This window comes from Acromyrmex echinatior, chromosome 4 (assembly GCF_024713525.1).
Source record: "Acromyrmex echinatior isolate Ae372 chromosome 4, ASM2471352v2, whole genome shotgun sequence".
Taxonomy (NCBI): Eukaryota; Metazoa; Arthropoda; class Insecta; order Hymenoptera; family Formicidae; genus Acromyrmex; species Acromyrmex echinatior.
The window spans coordinates 182,076-198,143 of record NC_141855.1 but is presented as its reverse complement, the minus strand read 5'-3'; the positions used below and the strand labels follow the sequence as shown (position 1 = coordinate 198,143).

The 16,068-nt window shown below is 35.8% G+C and overlaps 1 protein-coding gene across 2 annotated transcripts in view; it reads left to right on the top strand.

Annotated features, from left to right (window-relative positions):
• The window catches only part of Frmd5 (FERM domain containing), a 36,461-nt gene extending 21,554 nt beyond the window's left edge, over positions 1-14,907 (top strand). The window contains exons 6-12 of one of the 2 annotated variants that reach the window (XM_087405168.1): positions 590-745; positions 2,107-2,121; positions 2,835-2,923; positions 5,482-5,708; positions 6,036-6,203; positions 7,268-7,774; positions 9,508-14,907. In XM_087405168.1, the coding sequence (XP_087261294.1) occupies positions 590-745; positions 2,107-2,121; positions 2,835-2,923; positions 5,482-5,708; positions 6,036-6,203; positions 7,268-7,774; positions 9,508-9,938 (1,593 nt within the window). In that variant the 3' untranslated portion in view covers positions 9,939-14,907. The remainder of the gene's footprint in view (positions 1-589; positions 746-2,106; positions 2,122-2,834; positions 2,924-5,481; positions 5,709-6,035; positions 6,204-7,267; positions 7,775-9,507) is intronic. The other variant, XM_087405169.1, reaches the window with a different exon arrangement.
• The last annotated feature ends 1,161 nt before the right edge of the window (positions 14,908-16,068 follow it).

The following is a 16,068-nucleotide window of genomic DNA, read 5'->3' as shown; positions in this document are numbered from 1 at the left end:
CCGTTTAAGGGAAAATGTCATTTTTATGGCGCGACATCGTGACTATGAGACATAGTTCTCACTTATACTCGAGAAAGGATACCTGCACACTCGTCTGCAAAGTATCTGTTTCACGCGCTAAACGTTCGTCTCATTGGCCATCATGACGTTCGATGTACGATGTTCTTATCGGAAAAGGTCGACAATGAGGTATTGAATAAATTGTGGAAAGAAAAAAAAACTCATTGAAGAAATAGACAAAGAGCGAATAATAATTACAAATATAATTGCCGTTCATTTTAATAAAAAATGTTTTCCATGTAATTAGTTTTATCTGGACGATAATTATATGTATGTATTATATATGCAAATTGTTTTCCCTACGCTATCGATAAAAATTTAACGACAATTTCTGATGTAAATAAAAAGTGACGTAACGATTGAATGTCAGGATAATCCTTTCACAGCGAATGCATTAACTAAATGGAAATTTTTCTTGAATTCTCTCTCGCATTATCCATATGAACATTACAGTGCAGATACTTGCATTGCGTTTCCGGTCACGTTGCGATTTTATTTTCTGATAAATACGTTCGTGTTACATTTACAGGATCCCGACAAGGGCACGCAGCTTCATTTAGGCATTAATCACTGTGGGATTCTGACATTCCAAGACTCACGAAAAATTCAGCATTTCCGCTGGTCGGAAGTTCAAAAGATCAATTTTGAAGGAAAGATGTTTATTGTGCATGTGACGATAAACGAGGTAAGCATATTTGTTGTTGACTGCGCATATTTGTTTATATTACGCTCTATCGGACGAAAACGACGAATAGACGCGGCGGAATATTTCATTTTTTTAGATAATTAAAATTTTCCACATAAATTTTCATTTTTAATACTATGTTATATAAAAGAACTAATATCGTTTTTAATTGCTGAAATTGAATTGTATTAAACACATTGTATGGAAAATACAAACATGGGAATAACATCTAATAAGACGCAAGCCTAGATGTATCGCGTGATGTGTTGCAAGTCAAACATAAATAAAGTTATTAATATTAAGTCGTTATTTGATTCTAAAATTCGTACAATTTGTAGTGTTTGTATGAATCGGAAGAAGTGCGGGCAACTTATCTGCATCTCATTCGCGAATGCAGATATACATCTATATTTATAGTTTGCCTTGTAGAAGAAATATTTTGCCACAATTTCTTTTTGATAATAAAAGAAGAATAGTGAAGTGAAAAGAGTGTATAGAAAATTAATATATAATTTTTATATTTTCTATATTTTTATTAATATTTATTTATAACATATATAAAGTATAGCAGGGAGATTTATTTTTTATAAAAGTAATTTAAAAAATAAAAAATAAAATAATTTTTTATTATTATTATTATAGGTTAGATTATCATGGGTTAGGGGGTATTAAATATTTATATATTATATATAATATTAATTAAATCTTCATCTTAAAGCTATGAAGGTTTCTACAGAGTTAAATTTTATAATTTGCTTATTAAAACATTGTGATAAATAAAATTACCTTCACTGTAAATTCTTGTGAAATGGAATTTCTAAAGAGTGAGATTCCATTCCAAAGAATTTAAAGATCACCTCAACTATTTTATAGCAGATTATATAATGAGATATCAGAACGAATTTTTATTTTGCTTTTTATTTTTCAAAAAATTGCTCTATACTATTATTGTGTGAGACGACTTTTCTGATTATGAATATTGCAATTACATTATGATTTTCTCAGCATTTTAGTCATAAATTTAGCCGAAAGAAATTTCCCTTTGACAGAAGTAACAAGGTCTTTGTCGTATTAAGAGATCTTCGTCGGAATTATTTAATCGTTTTTCGTATCGTGTTATGCAGTTTGGACCTTTAAAGCCCTTGGAAAACCTTGTTTTATCTCGACATTATTTCTAATTACGAACACTACGTATACTACTATGTTACAATAATCGCACGTGAAAATGCGCGCTCTCATTCGTGCATGATTCGCTCGCGTGCAACGTATGCGTGCAGTATGTGCATGTGACGTCAGATATTACGTGATTGTAAGTTAAGTAATCCTATTACCCCTTGTTTCCCTCTGCTGGACTCGTGCAGGACGTGAGGACAAAGGTGAGTTGGAGAGCGATTTTAATCGCGGTATTTTAATACAATAATTTTAATGCTTAACTATTACAACTAATATAGAAAAAAAAAGGTCAAAAAAACACGTCGAAGAAAAAAAATCATCTTAAATGACGATCTTAAAAACGATCTTAAATGATTTCTATGCGTGTATTTGTATGATTTGCGTTTATCAAAATGAAATAATACAGATGCTTTTAGAAGATGCGTATCTCGACTCACGTCGTCCCCTGCGAATAATAAATCTTTCTTATCTCACGAAACCCTTTGCTTTCCTATTATTTCTCCTTGAGTAATAAAACTAGAAATAAAACAGTTGTCTTTGTTATTTTAAAACTATACATTTTTACAAGATATCGGTCTCATTTTTAAATTGGAAATTCCGGCTACGAAAGACGCGGCGGATCGTGTACTTTGAATCAATAATATTCACTTTATTCTATTTTGTGATTGTACGCGACGTACTTACAATATTCTCAAAGTGATTATCATCGTGCAATCGTTAAAGAATGTCATCATCGTTAAAATAAGATACAGTATTAATCTGCTCGTTTTTTTTTCCTATTTATTTATCTTGTTCGAAGTGCAAAGATAATCTATTTTTTTGTTGGCTTTTGCAAAAATGCAAATATTTGCTCGCATAATACGTATAGCGTTAAGATAGGATATTTTTCGAGCGTCTTCGTATTTGCAATTTTCAGAAAAAGCATCTCGTCGGGTTCAAATGTCCCACAGCAACGAACTGTCGTCACGTGTGGCGGTGCGCCATCGAGCAGATGCTGTTTTTTACGTGAGTAATGCTGTCTTTTACTCGTGTTTTCTCTGAAAGCACCTATGAGATTTATTATGTTTTACATCGCATGGCATTTTTACTACTTGTGGAGAAGCTTTTACATCCATTCACGTGTTCTCATCATTATGCATATTCCTGTACATTAATGATTCAAATCCGCAAATGATGCTTATACATTTTAAATACAAGTATTTTTTATTTTATAATATTATTTCTGATTTTTCCGAGGTTTTTTTTTATTCGAAATGCTGCATTCGAATCACTATGCGAAAATGCAGTGAACGGAATTGTTAATCTCTTTTTCGTGAAAATTTAGTAATCGATCAATCAGTTGCAGATCTCCTTAGCTTTTCATATCAAGTTGAAACTTGAGCAAAGTTTGCAAAATGTCTTCCGGCGCATTTTCGCATTTTGGCCACGTCGTACGTGTGGCTTTTCCGAAATTTCCGACATAAGTAATTGAACTGAGCCGTAAAAGTAGCTCCAGTGCTTCTGTAAAAGATGCATCCGATCCCCGGAAATATTGCTGACACTTACATGCACGGTTTATCGTTACTATCGCGCAGTCAAATTTAATGCTTCTACCATAAGCATTGATGGATACCCGAACGAACGCTTGTGCTTATAGAAGGTTGTTTCAGCAACGAACATAACTTTTTTTCTATTCGTACATGGTATATCTGTATGTAGCGAACATTGCAATTTTACGAGTGTCATTTAAGTGAATTTGTGCTAAAAGTGAGTATTTCCATATAGTAAATGTCAAATTTAAAACGAAAATTACCGTGGACACTTCGTTCGTCAAATATCATCCTACATTTCATCCGAATTTCAATCAATTTTGCAGTCACGTAAACACAACGTGGCACTACTTTCAAATAAACGTATTGTCAATGATAACTCGATCTATGTTATAACGGTTCAGTGTTCTCAACATTTCGTAAATTTATCAAAATCAATTAAAAGACACTAATTATACGGAAAATTGCGTCCCGATAAAATGAGTTAGTTTTTAGTTCAGTGCTGAACAAGAGATATCATAAATAATAATAGAGCTCAATAATTATAATTGTATTATACTTTCCCATATAATTATTGCAGGGTCTTTTGTATTTTTCGTAATAAAAAGATGATCCACTTTTCGAAATTTTTTTATGACAACAAGAATGTTAAATCTGTCTAATATACTCCTTTCTACGTGAAGTTACATCGAAATGAAGATTTGGAAGTCATTATAATAAATGGAAACAAAGAGATTACTGGAGAGTTGCATGCAATCTTGACATTGGTCTATTTACTCGTACTTGAAGATATACCTGTCAGAGTGTTTCGAATGGACATTAGAAATGGCAAACAAGGTTAAAATCGCGGTAAACGACCGTTGTCTTGTCCAGGATAATTTAGCTGTCATCCAGATAATTAAAGTACAGTTGCAACTCGCAACGTTGATGCCTGCCACAAGATAGAATTCACAATAGAAAATCAGCTTTGTTTCAGCTTTAATTAGCAATTTTTTTTTTTTAAGAATAATACAACGTTATACAATATTATACGAAGAACTAACAGTTGTCTACAACGGGTGGACTAAAAAATATTTCTTGTAGACGTTAAATAAAACTGCATTTGAATCAAACGCGAAAAACATTAGAGGAAACGATCTGATTAATTAGATAGAGGTATTATCCACACACATACACACAAGGGGAATGAAATTCCTGCGGATTCGCACTGAAATTCGGCGAGTTGGCGTTGTCCACAACAGCGAACGCGATTTCGGTCACAGGACTAGCAGGACTCTTGCTCCAGGTTTATTCCGCTCAGCAAATTTATGCGAGCATAAATCCTCTGCTTATAGTTGGATTTCAGTGCGAGTGAAGGCCTATTCTCGATTCTTGCGATATTTATGCCGCGCTTGTTCGCAAGTGAATGAAAATTCATGTCTGATGATTCAAACGAGCCGATTAATCGCTCCTGACGGTATTCTTTTCGAACAAGTTTAAAAGAGACGAAATTTTCCTTCGAAAGCGAAGGAAAATTTTATCATGGTGATATAATACTCTGCCGCAAATATTTATTGAATTAAATAAAATGTATAAATATATGACGACTCTGAAATTAAATCTAATAGTGAAAAAAATTGAAAAACGTCAAGGACAGTCAAACATGGATATTGATGCACAACTTAAATTTGTAATTTGCAATTACATAAACAATGTTGCATTTCTAGCAAACGTTTTTACTAACATTTTTAATCCTCAAAGCTTTAATCATAAACAATTGTGATGACGACATAAACAACGTAAATATTATAATAGAATTCGAAGAGTTATAAATATTATTCTATAAGCTGATAAAATTTCCGTGTCGTATATAACAATCAACGCTAAGAGATTTACAATAAAATCATTTTGTTACTGCAAGTAACGGTACATGTCCGATATCGATTAAAATATAAAGTGTTATACATATTTATAATTAAGTAAATATTTAATATTTCGTTGATTATCGTACAGTATACGAACGTCACGAGTAACTTTTAACTTGATTATGTGCAGCTTGCCGAGGGCGTCAGATGCGCCGGTGGTAAGTGGCGGCTCTATCTTCTCGTGGGGATACAAATTTAAATACACCGGAAGAACGGAGAGGGAAGTTCTGGAGGAGGCAGGACCACTTCGGAAGGAGGAACCACCGATACAACGCTGCCAGACGACGTGTTTAAGAAGAAAGGCCAGTAGTGTACCGGCGACCCCCAGCACACCGAGTCAGGATCTCGTCGAAATACGTGAGTAATTTTTTTTCATCGCCACGTAATTTGCATACACTGTCGCTTTTTGGTGCTCCATGTTCACGATATTACCATTGTACAGAAAACCGCGTGTTTCACATTTTTCTGTAGATGGGTAATTTCGTGAACACGGACCATCGAAACACGCATTTTTCTGTAGAATGGTAGACGTTTAGGTAAATTTAGAAATTTGTTCGGGGATTTTAATTATCATAATTTTACGCGGCGACGATGATTTTTTTATAAAATTGGAAGATATATTGTAAAGTAATTGCAATCTCTTAATGTATGAACTGTACAAATTTGCTTTCCCTCGCATTTCAGGATATTCCAGCTTACCACGTAGCTGTCACAGTGCGGGCCTGGATGGCACCGGGATGCTGGAGGGCGGTGCGGGGGTTCCCCTCAGCTCGCCCTACTGCCCAGACAATACCTTGCCCCTTCTGGAGACTGTATCCGAGGACCAAGAGATTCACGCCAGGAGAAACAACGGTTAGTTAACGGATCTAATAATCTTTACACCTTTTTCTCTCTTTCTCTTTCTTTTCTCTCTCTCTCTCTCTCTCTCTATCTATCTATCTATCTATCTATCTATCTTTTTTCTCTTTCTTTATCTATCTCTTTCTTTCTTTCTCCTGTTTGAAACATTGAATTCCCTAATCTTGTTCAGCCTCCTGGTCCATTCGAGTCCATCGCCGCGACGCATGAGTACACGATATAATAACGAAACAGCAGTATATTAACCTGTCAAAAGCTTGTTTGAAACTTGCATTTAAATTTTATAAAGGAGAAATGTATACTTTTAGTTAGATATCAACGATCAAATCAGTAGTTTTAACTCATTATTACTCGCGTGAGATGTCTAGAACGCTTCCGAGCTTATAAATTCGCTAAATGTATAAATACTGTTTATACATATTTGGTGCAAATTGTTCTACAATTAAAAAAATTTGTTTGTATTTATTTCTATCTAAAGGATATATAAAATATCAATTTTTATTTAATTTTAAATTATAAAAGAGGAATACTGAAAATTAAGACATAAAGTTAGAATATCCCACGCGAAACATCTCACGCGACTAATTATGTTAAAAAAATCACGCGAATAATGTAAAGTTAAGGTACTAGGTATAGTAAGAGAGAAAATATTTAATCTTTGACAGAAATTAGTGCATGACGAAGCATACATATAACATGCGAAATTTTCTCTCTAGGGAGAGCGAGATAATCTTTCGGTTCTACTTATCGATTTGAAATTAAGCACCCTTATACCAAAGAAGACAATTGAAAAATTCGAAAATTAGTACATTTGTTCATTACTCTTTTTTTTTATGTAAAAGAAAGAATTCTAAGTATAAAAATTGGAATAAATCGAATTTCCGGTCTCTCGCATTGCCCGCTTAATCTCGAGGAATAAATGTCGATCATGCATCGAGTGTTTATAAGCGACGCCGAGAAAAATCTCTCTTTTTTTTTACGGGACTGCCGCCGCAGCTTCTTTGGCTTTTTAGAACGTTCGGTTGATTTGTTTTCTCCTTTTCTTTCTGTTCTTTTAGCCGTAGACGAAAATGATACGCATGCGAGTGCCACCCACACGTCTACTACTACCATCACCACCACCACTACCACCATCACCACTTCCAACACCATCACCACAAACCGTGCGAAAGCCAAACTGAAATTTCCCAAGAGCACGCTGAACCGACCGCAACCGTTGTACAGTCAGAAAATAGTGATAGGCTCGGAGGAGCTGGCGGGCCACGACGTCGAGCACGTCGTGCGGCAGCGTATTAACGCCCTGATTAACGAGCGATGCCCGATGGTGGTGCGGTCGACCGCCCTGATAATCAAGAGCTCGAAGGCGCCGGCGAGCGTCAACGGACGGATCCCTGTCAGAAGCGTGCGTTCCGCGCACGACGGTAAAACGCGGGTAGAGGTAAGCGAGATCGACGGCAAGGTAGGCCGCGAAGCGACGACGAAGACCGCCAACGGTTGCGCGAATCTGGCCGCGAGGCCAGGACTGTCGAATGGATTTGATCATTCGGGACAACGGGAGGCAGCAGGTAAGCGCGAAGACCCCAGGACGATGAAACGTCAAAGACCTTGAGTGCATTCATTTACGCAGTGGTTAGCGCAGAGAGTATCATTTAATCCTTGTTTAACACTTGGTGAACAACAAGGATAAAGTAGTACTTCTGCGTTAACCGCTGCGTAAACGAATGCAGGGCTTCCGTTTCCTTTTTCTTTCCTCCTCCCTCTGTCTCTTCCTCTGTCAATTGCGTATAGTTGCGTATTAAACCTCGCCTCTCCTGTGCTCCTACGTGTACGTCGTTATCGTTGGAGTTGGACTCTGCTTTGTTACCTTGCGTCTTCCTTTATGTTACGCTTCGACTATTGCGGTCTGCATGGGTTTGCGCCTGTTAATGTATACAAACCGACACATCCGATACATTGTTCCTGAATCCATGACATATAATAGTGAATCCGCGAGATATTTTGATCATCGTACTTTGCTAACTGGTTATTGAAGAAAACTATAAAACCACATCCTTTTTGGATATCTCGAATATTCAGGAGTCACTGAAAGATTCTCTTCATATCCAAGCCAAGTCTCGAGTACGATGGTTAAATTGATAAAATAACGATCGCAATTATGAGAGTGTACGATGATTACAGGAGTGCACGCGCATACGTAAATTCACGTAAAGCAGTTTTCTGTCGATTTCCTCTGCAGAGTCAGTTTGTAGAGATCGATAATCTAATAGCGAATTCAATTTTACTCACTGCCCACTGATGCATATTAGAGCTGCATATATAGAGATACATAAAGTAATGTAAAGATATTAGATATGTATTTAATATAAGTATAAATACAGGTTAAACCGTGAAATTCTCAATACATTTTATTGTGCTGTTAAGTAAAATATGTATCTTATAATTCAAAATAATTGCATTTCACTTTTAAATTCGGATTAATCAATGTACGGCTTTAATATGCATTGATACGTCCAACTGAATTCGCTATTACTCTCTTCCGAACGGGCCATTGTTACGAAATCTTTTTTGTATTATTTTTTCAATGAAATTACAGATCGAATGAGATTAGACGTGAAATACTTTTAAAGTTTCCTTTCGAATTCTTCTAACACAACTTTCTAATTTTATTTTAAAAATAATAACATAGTATATCTATTTAATAATTAAACGATCAGATGAGTAGATTGTAACAATGAATCACACAAATAGCATTTTCTGTATAGATAACAGAAATTATTCCGTTTTGATAACAATGTGATTGTTAGAAATATTTGCAAGTTTGCAAGTTCAAGAAGATATTTAAGTGAGTTATTTTATTTTTATCATCTTCTAAATTCGACTGTAATATAAAACGCTTGATATAGACGTTTCTTTATATTTCTTCATATAGATATTTCTTCATATTTATATATACCGTATTGACATTTCTTTGTTATTTATATACAATTAAATTTATCACAAAATGTTATTTCATTCGAGATTTTACATTTATATATTTTGTTTTATATGTAGAATTTGAGAGTTAAAGCAAAGGAAACATTGTGCTCGAGTAGACAAACGGAAGCAAATCGTTACACATAAAAGAATTATTTCAGTTGACTTTACGATGTAATAAAAACTCAGCTAACTCTACGAACACAATTCTGAAATCTCAGAGTGGGATCGTCAGAAAACTCCGCACATGTAACGTCTTCGTCTCTTACAAGTTACTCGCTAACACAATCATCCAATAGCATCGATCGCGTCCTTTCTGTTTCAGTCGGCCAGCACGAGGGCGAGGCGAACGATTACTACTTCAGGGACTCCTTCGACCATTCCTCGTCGGAAAGCCAGTTGTTGGACGCGTCCGGTAAGCCGCACAGCCGTTCGGTCACACCGGTACCGAAGATGCAGAAACTGCAGAATTCCAAGCTCTGCCTCCAACAGCAACAACATCATCAGCAGCAACATCAGGGCGTCCGACGCGTGGCTAACAGCAAGATCAAACACAGAAGTTTGCATGTGGTCAGGATCTTTATACCGGCGTTCATGCTGACGATTACGGTACTATTCATCGTGACGGTATTGGTGTTCGAAACGGACACAACGCTGTTCAACAGCTTGCGTAAGACGCCGGAAATGGTGGCCTTAAGGAGCCAATATTATGTTCCGATCAAGGAGTTCCTGCGGACCAAGCTCGGCCTATTCTGATGTGACAAGATGACCGGGCCGAAGTCGTCCTACGTCATCGTGTAGCTCGCTCTCCCTTCAGTGCCAAGTTGCTAGGATGGACTTGTGATTGAGAATATTTACGGTCGCGGAGAAAAGAACATGCACCTTCTTTCTCTATCATTCCCTTCTTCGTCCCTACCTTCTTTCTCTCATTGCGCGCTATCGCGTCGCAACTTGGTCGCACGAACGTAAGTGCTTCGGACCGAAAAGATCAAGTGCTACCGGAAGCAGAAGAGAGACGAGAAATATCGCGTTGAAGGGATCAGCCGAGGTCCGAATCTCACATGAAGAACGCATTCCGAGTTCTAATTCAGTTGACAAGAAATCTGTATAAAAAAAAGAAACTGTACAAAAATTGTATTTAATCAAGATGTAAGCAGGATGTATAAAACTATGTTTATGCGTTCTTTTTTTTTACTGTAATACGCTTATTGTTTTTACGAAAAGCGTTTTACAACCACGCGTTTTATTTTATTAAGTTTCCTTATTATTTAACTCGTTTATTTAACTATTATTTAACTCAGTCGCTGCTGACTCGTCTGCTACTTCAGCAGGATGCAGATCCATAAAACCAACATATTTATCTTGTATTAATATTAAGTTCCGCTAATGAAATAATTTTCTTTTGAAATCGCAAGAATAATCGCAGTATATACTTGTTTAATATACATTGGAATATATGTAATAAATTTTAATATATCTTCATACAGTTATAATGTCTAAAAACAATCTTTTGATCATTATTAACGATCGAGTCATCTTAAAAATAGCATTAACTTGATTTTAAAAATTCGTTATAATAAATATATCACATGAAATTGTAGTATTTCGCGTTAGTTGTATTGCAATATTTTATTCATGTCATTATTTGAAAAAAAAAGGCAGATTATAAAGTTTGGCTATAAAAAGAGCCCGATTTTATTCGGTGTAGGTGATATCTTCCGGACTCGGACGGACGTTATGTATACATACATAGTGCAATGTTGGTTATCGAATGGCCTATCGTGTTATTATGAAAAGAACGAATATAGGAGTGCTCTTTCTTCAGATTTTCGCAAAACTTTCTTCACGTGTGTCCCCGGCGGATAACTCAAAATACCGCGCAAGAACATAAAGCTACAAAAACGCGCTAGTATAATAGACAAAATAAAAATATTTTAACATAGTGAAGAGGCGGAAGAAAGAGCACACAAAGGCGAATATGTAATATATTATATATACAAGTCACTGACGAGGCGACGCTACTTATAGGAACTTTAGATTACTTTAAACCGTCAACGAAAAGCAATCGTTTCGTAGTTAATTGTAGGCTATATGCGTGCAGCTCTAGTACGAAAATAGTGAATATTGTGTGACAGCATTAAATTAATGAGGTTCCCCGCTGATTTCGATCCGCTGTCGGTTCCTTTGCGTTCTGAGATGTGCGCGAACATAGGTGCGCTTGATGTGCGTAATCATTTTGTCTCGTCATCTTATTCTATCGCGAGAGTATAACATCCTTCATCGCGGCGTGCAAATTCTTGGTATACATCTTAAGGACATGTCTTTCCTATGAAAGTGAGATCTATCAGGATCTGCCTTTGCGAATATATCGCGTTTAATGAAATTATAAGGAATTTTGGGAAAATTTGTCTTTTAATCCTCGCGTTTTACGTAGGGACAAATAAGTCGAAAAAGAATCGAACAGAATTAAAACAAATTGGATACTTATACAGCACGTATATGTTAATTTCCGATTTGTAAGATAAAAAATTTATAGGTAAATTCTAAAAATAATTATAACCTTATTATTTATTTCTTTCTGCAAGATTTTACAAGGTTTACTGAAATCTTATGTAATTGTATGTATACTAAAATGTATACAGGGTTGGCCATATTCGACGGAAAGATTTGGCAACACTGTAACTTTTGACAGAAATTGTTAGATCGAGTAACGACGTTTCCCATGATTGAAAAAAAAACATCTTTCCATCGAATATGGCCAACCCTGTACTTGCAAATTTATCTGAATACTTTCGTCTATATGAGTAGGTCCTGATTTGTCTTATTACACCTTAAACTGAATGTCCGCTCCAGCGTTTTACTATCGAAACCGACAAAATTTTCCTGTCGATAACAAAATTCTTGAAGAAAATAATTGACGATTCTCTTGACTTAGACAGCATCATGTCCAAAATTGGAATTTAAGACATCATTAAGACTTCTTTTAGATATCATATGAGACATCCTAAAGATAAATGTCTTATCTTCCCATTTTGAACAAACATACTGACTGAGGAGAATCTCCTCTCTTAATCATAGAACTGTACAGTTGACACTTGAGAATAAGAATTTCTAACTCTCGAGTGGACACGCAGCCTCATACTGTCAGCCATTTTTCCTAAAAGTGCCTACGCTATCTTACACCCTTTCGTGTCATTCGATTCGCTCGAAATCCGCCCTAAGCTGAACGAAAATGGGGTGGCGCGAGGAAAAAGATGAAACAGAAGCTAAGTAAATTACTGAATCTCCTGTCGATCTTTGTGTCGAAGCATGACGCCCTTCTGTCCGCGAAATTTGTTCATATCTTGTTGATATAGATTCGCAAAATTCTTGAAATTGATTCTGAAAGATTTGTCAACTTGAAGGTGTTTTCGATGTTGATGAAAAGGGAACATGTCGTTGACGAAGTACAGACGACTCTAGAAATTAGAGTGGTAACTGTGCGAGACTCGATATATTGCTGTTAATAAAGCAACGGAGGTTCGTGAGATTTTGATCTTTCCCAAGTGAGTGATAAGCAAAATCTCTCTTCTAGTCTATTATTAGCGTTGTTAGGGAAAACGAGCATTTCGGACCGGCACGTGGAACCTCACGAACTTCCGCGGTTCACTAATAAGCCAGCTGGGATGTGATCAGCTTAAATCAAAATTTAATTCGCTTAAATTGGATAATGTAAACGGACGATTAATTCGGGCAAGAAGGTTCGTTTGACAGTCAAACACTTTTCGTTGGAAAAGAAGAGCGTCGTAAGCGATAAGCTAGCTAATTGTATAAATAAACGGATGTCAATTGAATATAATGTAATTCTAGTTGTTAATTAAGAATACTCGCTCGTTGAGCAAATCAATGTAAAAAAGAAGATGAAATTTAAACCGTAACGTTTGGATTAAAATGCGGAAAATTGCTACTTTTTAATCCAAATCTGGATGATCTTCTACAAGCAACTTTTGTGAGAAATTATCCGATGGACATCAAATAAGCAAAAAAAATTTTTTGCGATGCCATGTTCATTTGTTATACTCTCCGAGGGCTACTCTCTTGATGGCAAAATTCATATAACTGAACTAATGATAAACTTAAGACTATATAATATCCGAGAGTTTGTCTTGACAGAACTACTTTCAATTTCCAGATACTGTCCAAGAAGCGTATAAAATAATCAGCTTGGGACTCTTGCTTGTAATTATCGTGACTTTTGATTATTAACAATCGCTTCGGAGAGTAAAACTAAGTAGACACCCGGTCTAAAATGTAACAAGTCCAAAGAACAGAATATGGACAATTGTTCGACGCAAAGAATGGAATGATATTGTGAGTGTTCAAGATTGTCGATACATGGCACAGCCTCTGCGCGATACACTTTTCAGAACTTCCCCGATAAAATTAAGTTATTATAAACGATACGCAGCTGTATATAAGAAGAAGAAAGGTTCACTATAATGTTAAAATTGTTAAACGTTAGTGGATTATATGGTCTTTGCGCAACGATTGAAGACAGGCAATATGCAGGAGTCTAAAAGATATAGAAGTAACATATGTTTTCAATAATTTAGACCTAGTTAATAACGTAATCATCGCGCATCGGTGACGAATTCGGTATCAGATCAATTCGTTATAATTAATAATAGTAACTTGATTCTATAATTTGGGAAATTAGTCGAAGATTTATTTTATATCGAGATAGCTAATAGATCATAAACAGTCCTTGGTTTAATTTTTTAATAATAAATAAGGAAAAACTTGAAATTCTTTTGAGATTATATTATTTTATTATATATATGTGCGATATTTTAAAATCGTTGTATGATGTAGTTGCGCAGATGTGAAAAATTCAACGTTAAAATATCTCCCTTTTATGATATTCATATTATCAATAAGATTTTTGTATCATCAGTTGACATTATTGCAAGTCACGTTTCGTCCTTTCTATAAATTAATCATAACATAACGCGCGTTGTGCGCATACGGAACTGCAAACGACAGCAATCTTCAATTAAGATTGCGTACATTGCGCGTTTATAAACAATTTGTCTTGTTCCTCGCACGACTGTAAAATCCCAAATTCGTTTTCTCGTTAAGCCGTAAAATTCGTAACACTTTTCTGGCGCGCAAATCGGTGATCGTACGTACTTGATGCTGAACATGCGGCTATATACGTCAATTGTTATTGTAATTACTTGATATCGCTGCCGAAATGTGCGGATCTTTATGTAAATGTACATCTAGCCTACTACGTTACTTTTAATAGTCGAGTTTAATAGTTGAGGTTCTCGGGATTTATTCGTTAGATATTTATTTGATAACTAATTGGTAAGAGAGTAATTTATTCGCTGTAGCTGCTATGTAAGTGAATTTCAATCGAATCTTTGTACGGACGCGACTGCAGGAATAATTTAACAGAGGGCTAAATACTACGTTGTGTACAAATGTGACGGTGGATGTTGGGTGTAAATGCAATGTTAATTAAAAAACGGCCGACGTGATGACGAGAATGGAGCTCTGCGCTAATCAAAACGAAATAACGATGATAATCTTTCTACAATCTCCATTCGTATGTACACTTTTTGTACGCTTGCAAATTGTAGCAAACAGTTGTAGTCGTATGAGGGGTGCGTTTTTTTTCCTGGTCTGTTAGTTCTTGAAATTTTGTATCGCATGCATGAATAAACAAAACATTTCATTGCAACGCGCGAAGTGAAATATTTAATAGGATAACATTCCAGAGTTCTGTGGCTTCCTTTCAACAGCAAATCGAACTGCAGATTCCTACATTAAAACTTCCTCCAGCGGATAAAAATATGATACATTACTTGAGCATTAACTTTTGTAGCCATAATTATAATCAGTTATTCAAACTTTGCTGTAAAACAATCGTGAAATGTATGATTCAGGAAACAAGGTGACGTTGTTGTTATTTTGACGACGTCAAATAACATCGGTTTGTTTCCCGGGAAATCAACAAATTAATTTTATTTAAATATGCTTATAATATGCTTATTGAAAATACGAGTAACATAGTATTAAGAGATACCAAAGTTGACAGCAGAGTAATCTAATCGGTAAAGATGATAACAAAAAATTGCAACAACGCCTTACTTAGTCACGCGCGCAATTTAAAAGCGAAGATATCATTTCGTCAATATATAACACGAATGAGACCGCATAATGCGATGTGCAGATATAATTGTGATTCATCGTGTCGTGATTTAAAAAATCGTGGTCTACCACGATTGTCGTTTTTCCGTCCCTCAAATGTACGTTTCATAGATAATACCAATCCTTTGTTTTCATGATAAAGCTAACGACTAGGTTTCTAAAAAATATCTCTCTAAAATCTATAGAATGAAATTTAATTTGTCAATTTTTAAGAGCAAAATTTCATTCTGTACACTGGGATTCCACTCCAAAGATTTTAGAGAGATTAATTTCGCTTCGATAAAGCGTAAAGTTGTGAACGATTTTTAAGCGTTAGCTAATGATTGTGTCTCTAGAAAAATTAATTAATTTCTTAAAGCTATAATCTCGCCACAAAGATCAGGCGATCGCGTCCCGCGAAACTGGGACGAGTTCATCCGTGGAAAGTGAATTAACAACGGCCTTGGATTATAAACGCTGCTTGGCAATCCCACGGAGAGAAGACTACGTAGGCTACACCTGCCCGTGAAAGGAGAGTACCACCTGTTATTGATGTTTTGCTAGGACCTAATACCGGAACGGCCGTTGGCGGTTATCACTACGACATGTATACAAAATAAGCATCAATCAATAAGCATCGAGTCAACTTTCACGTTGAGATGTATGCCGATTTCCCCTTTCGGTCGTCTACGCGCGACATCAACGTTTAACT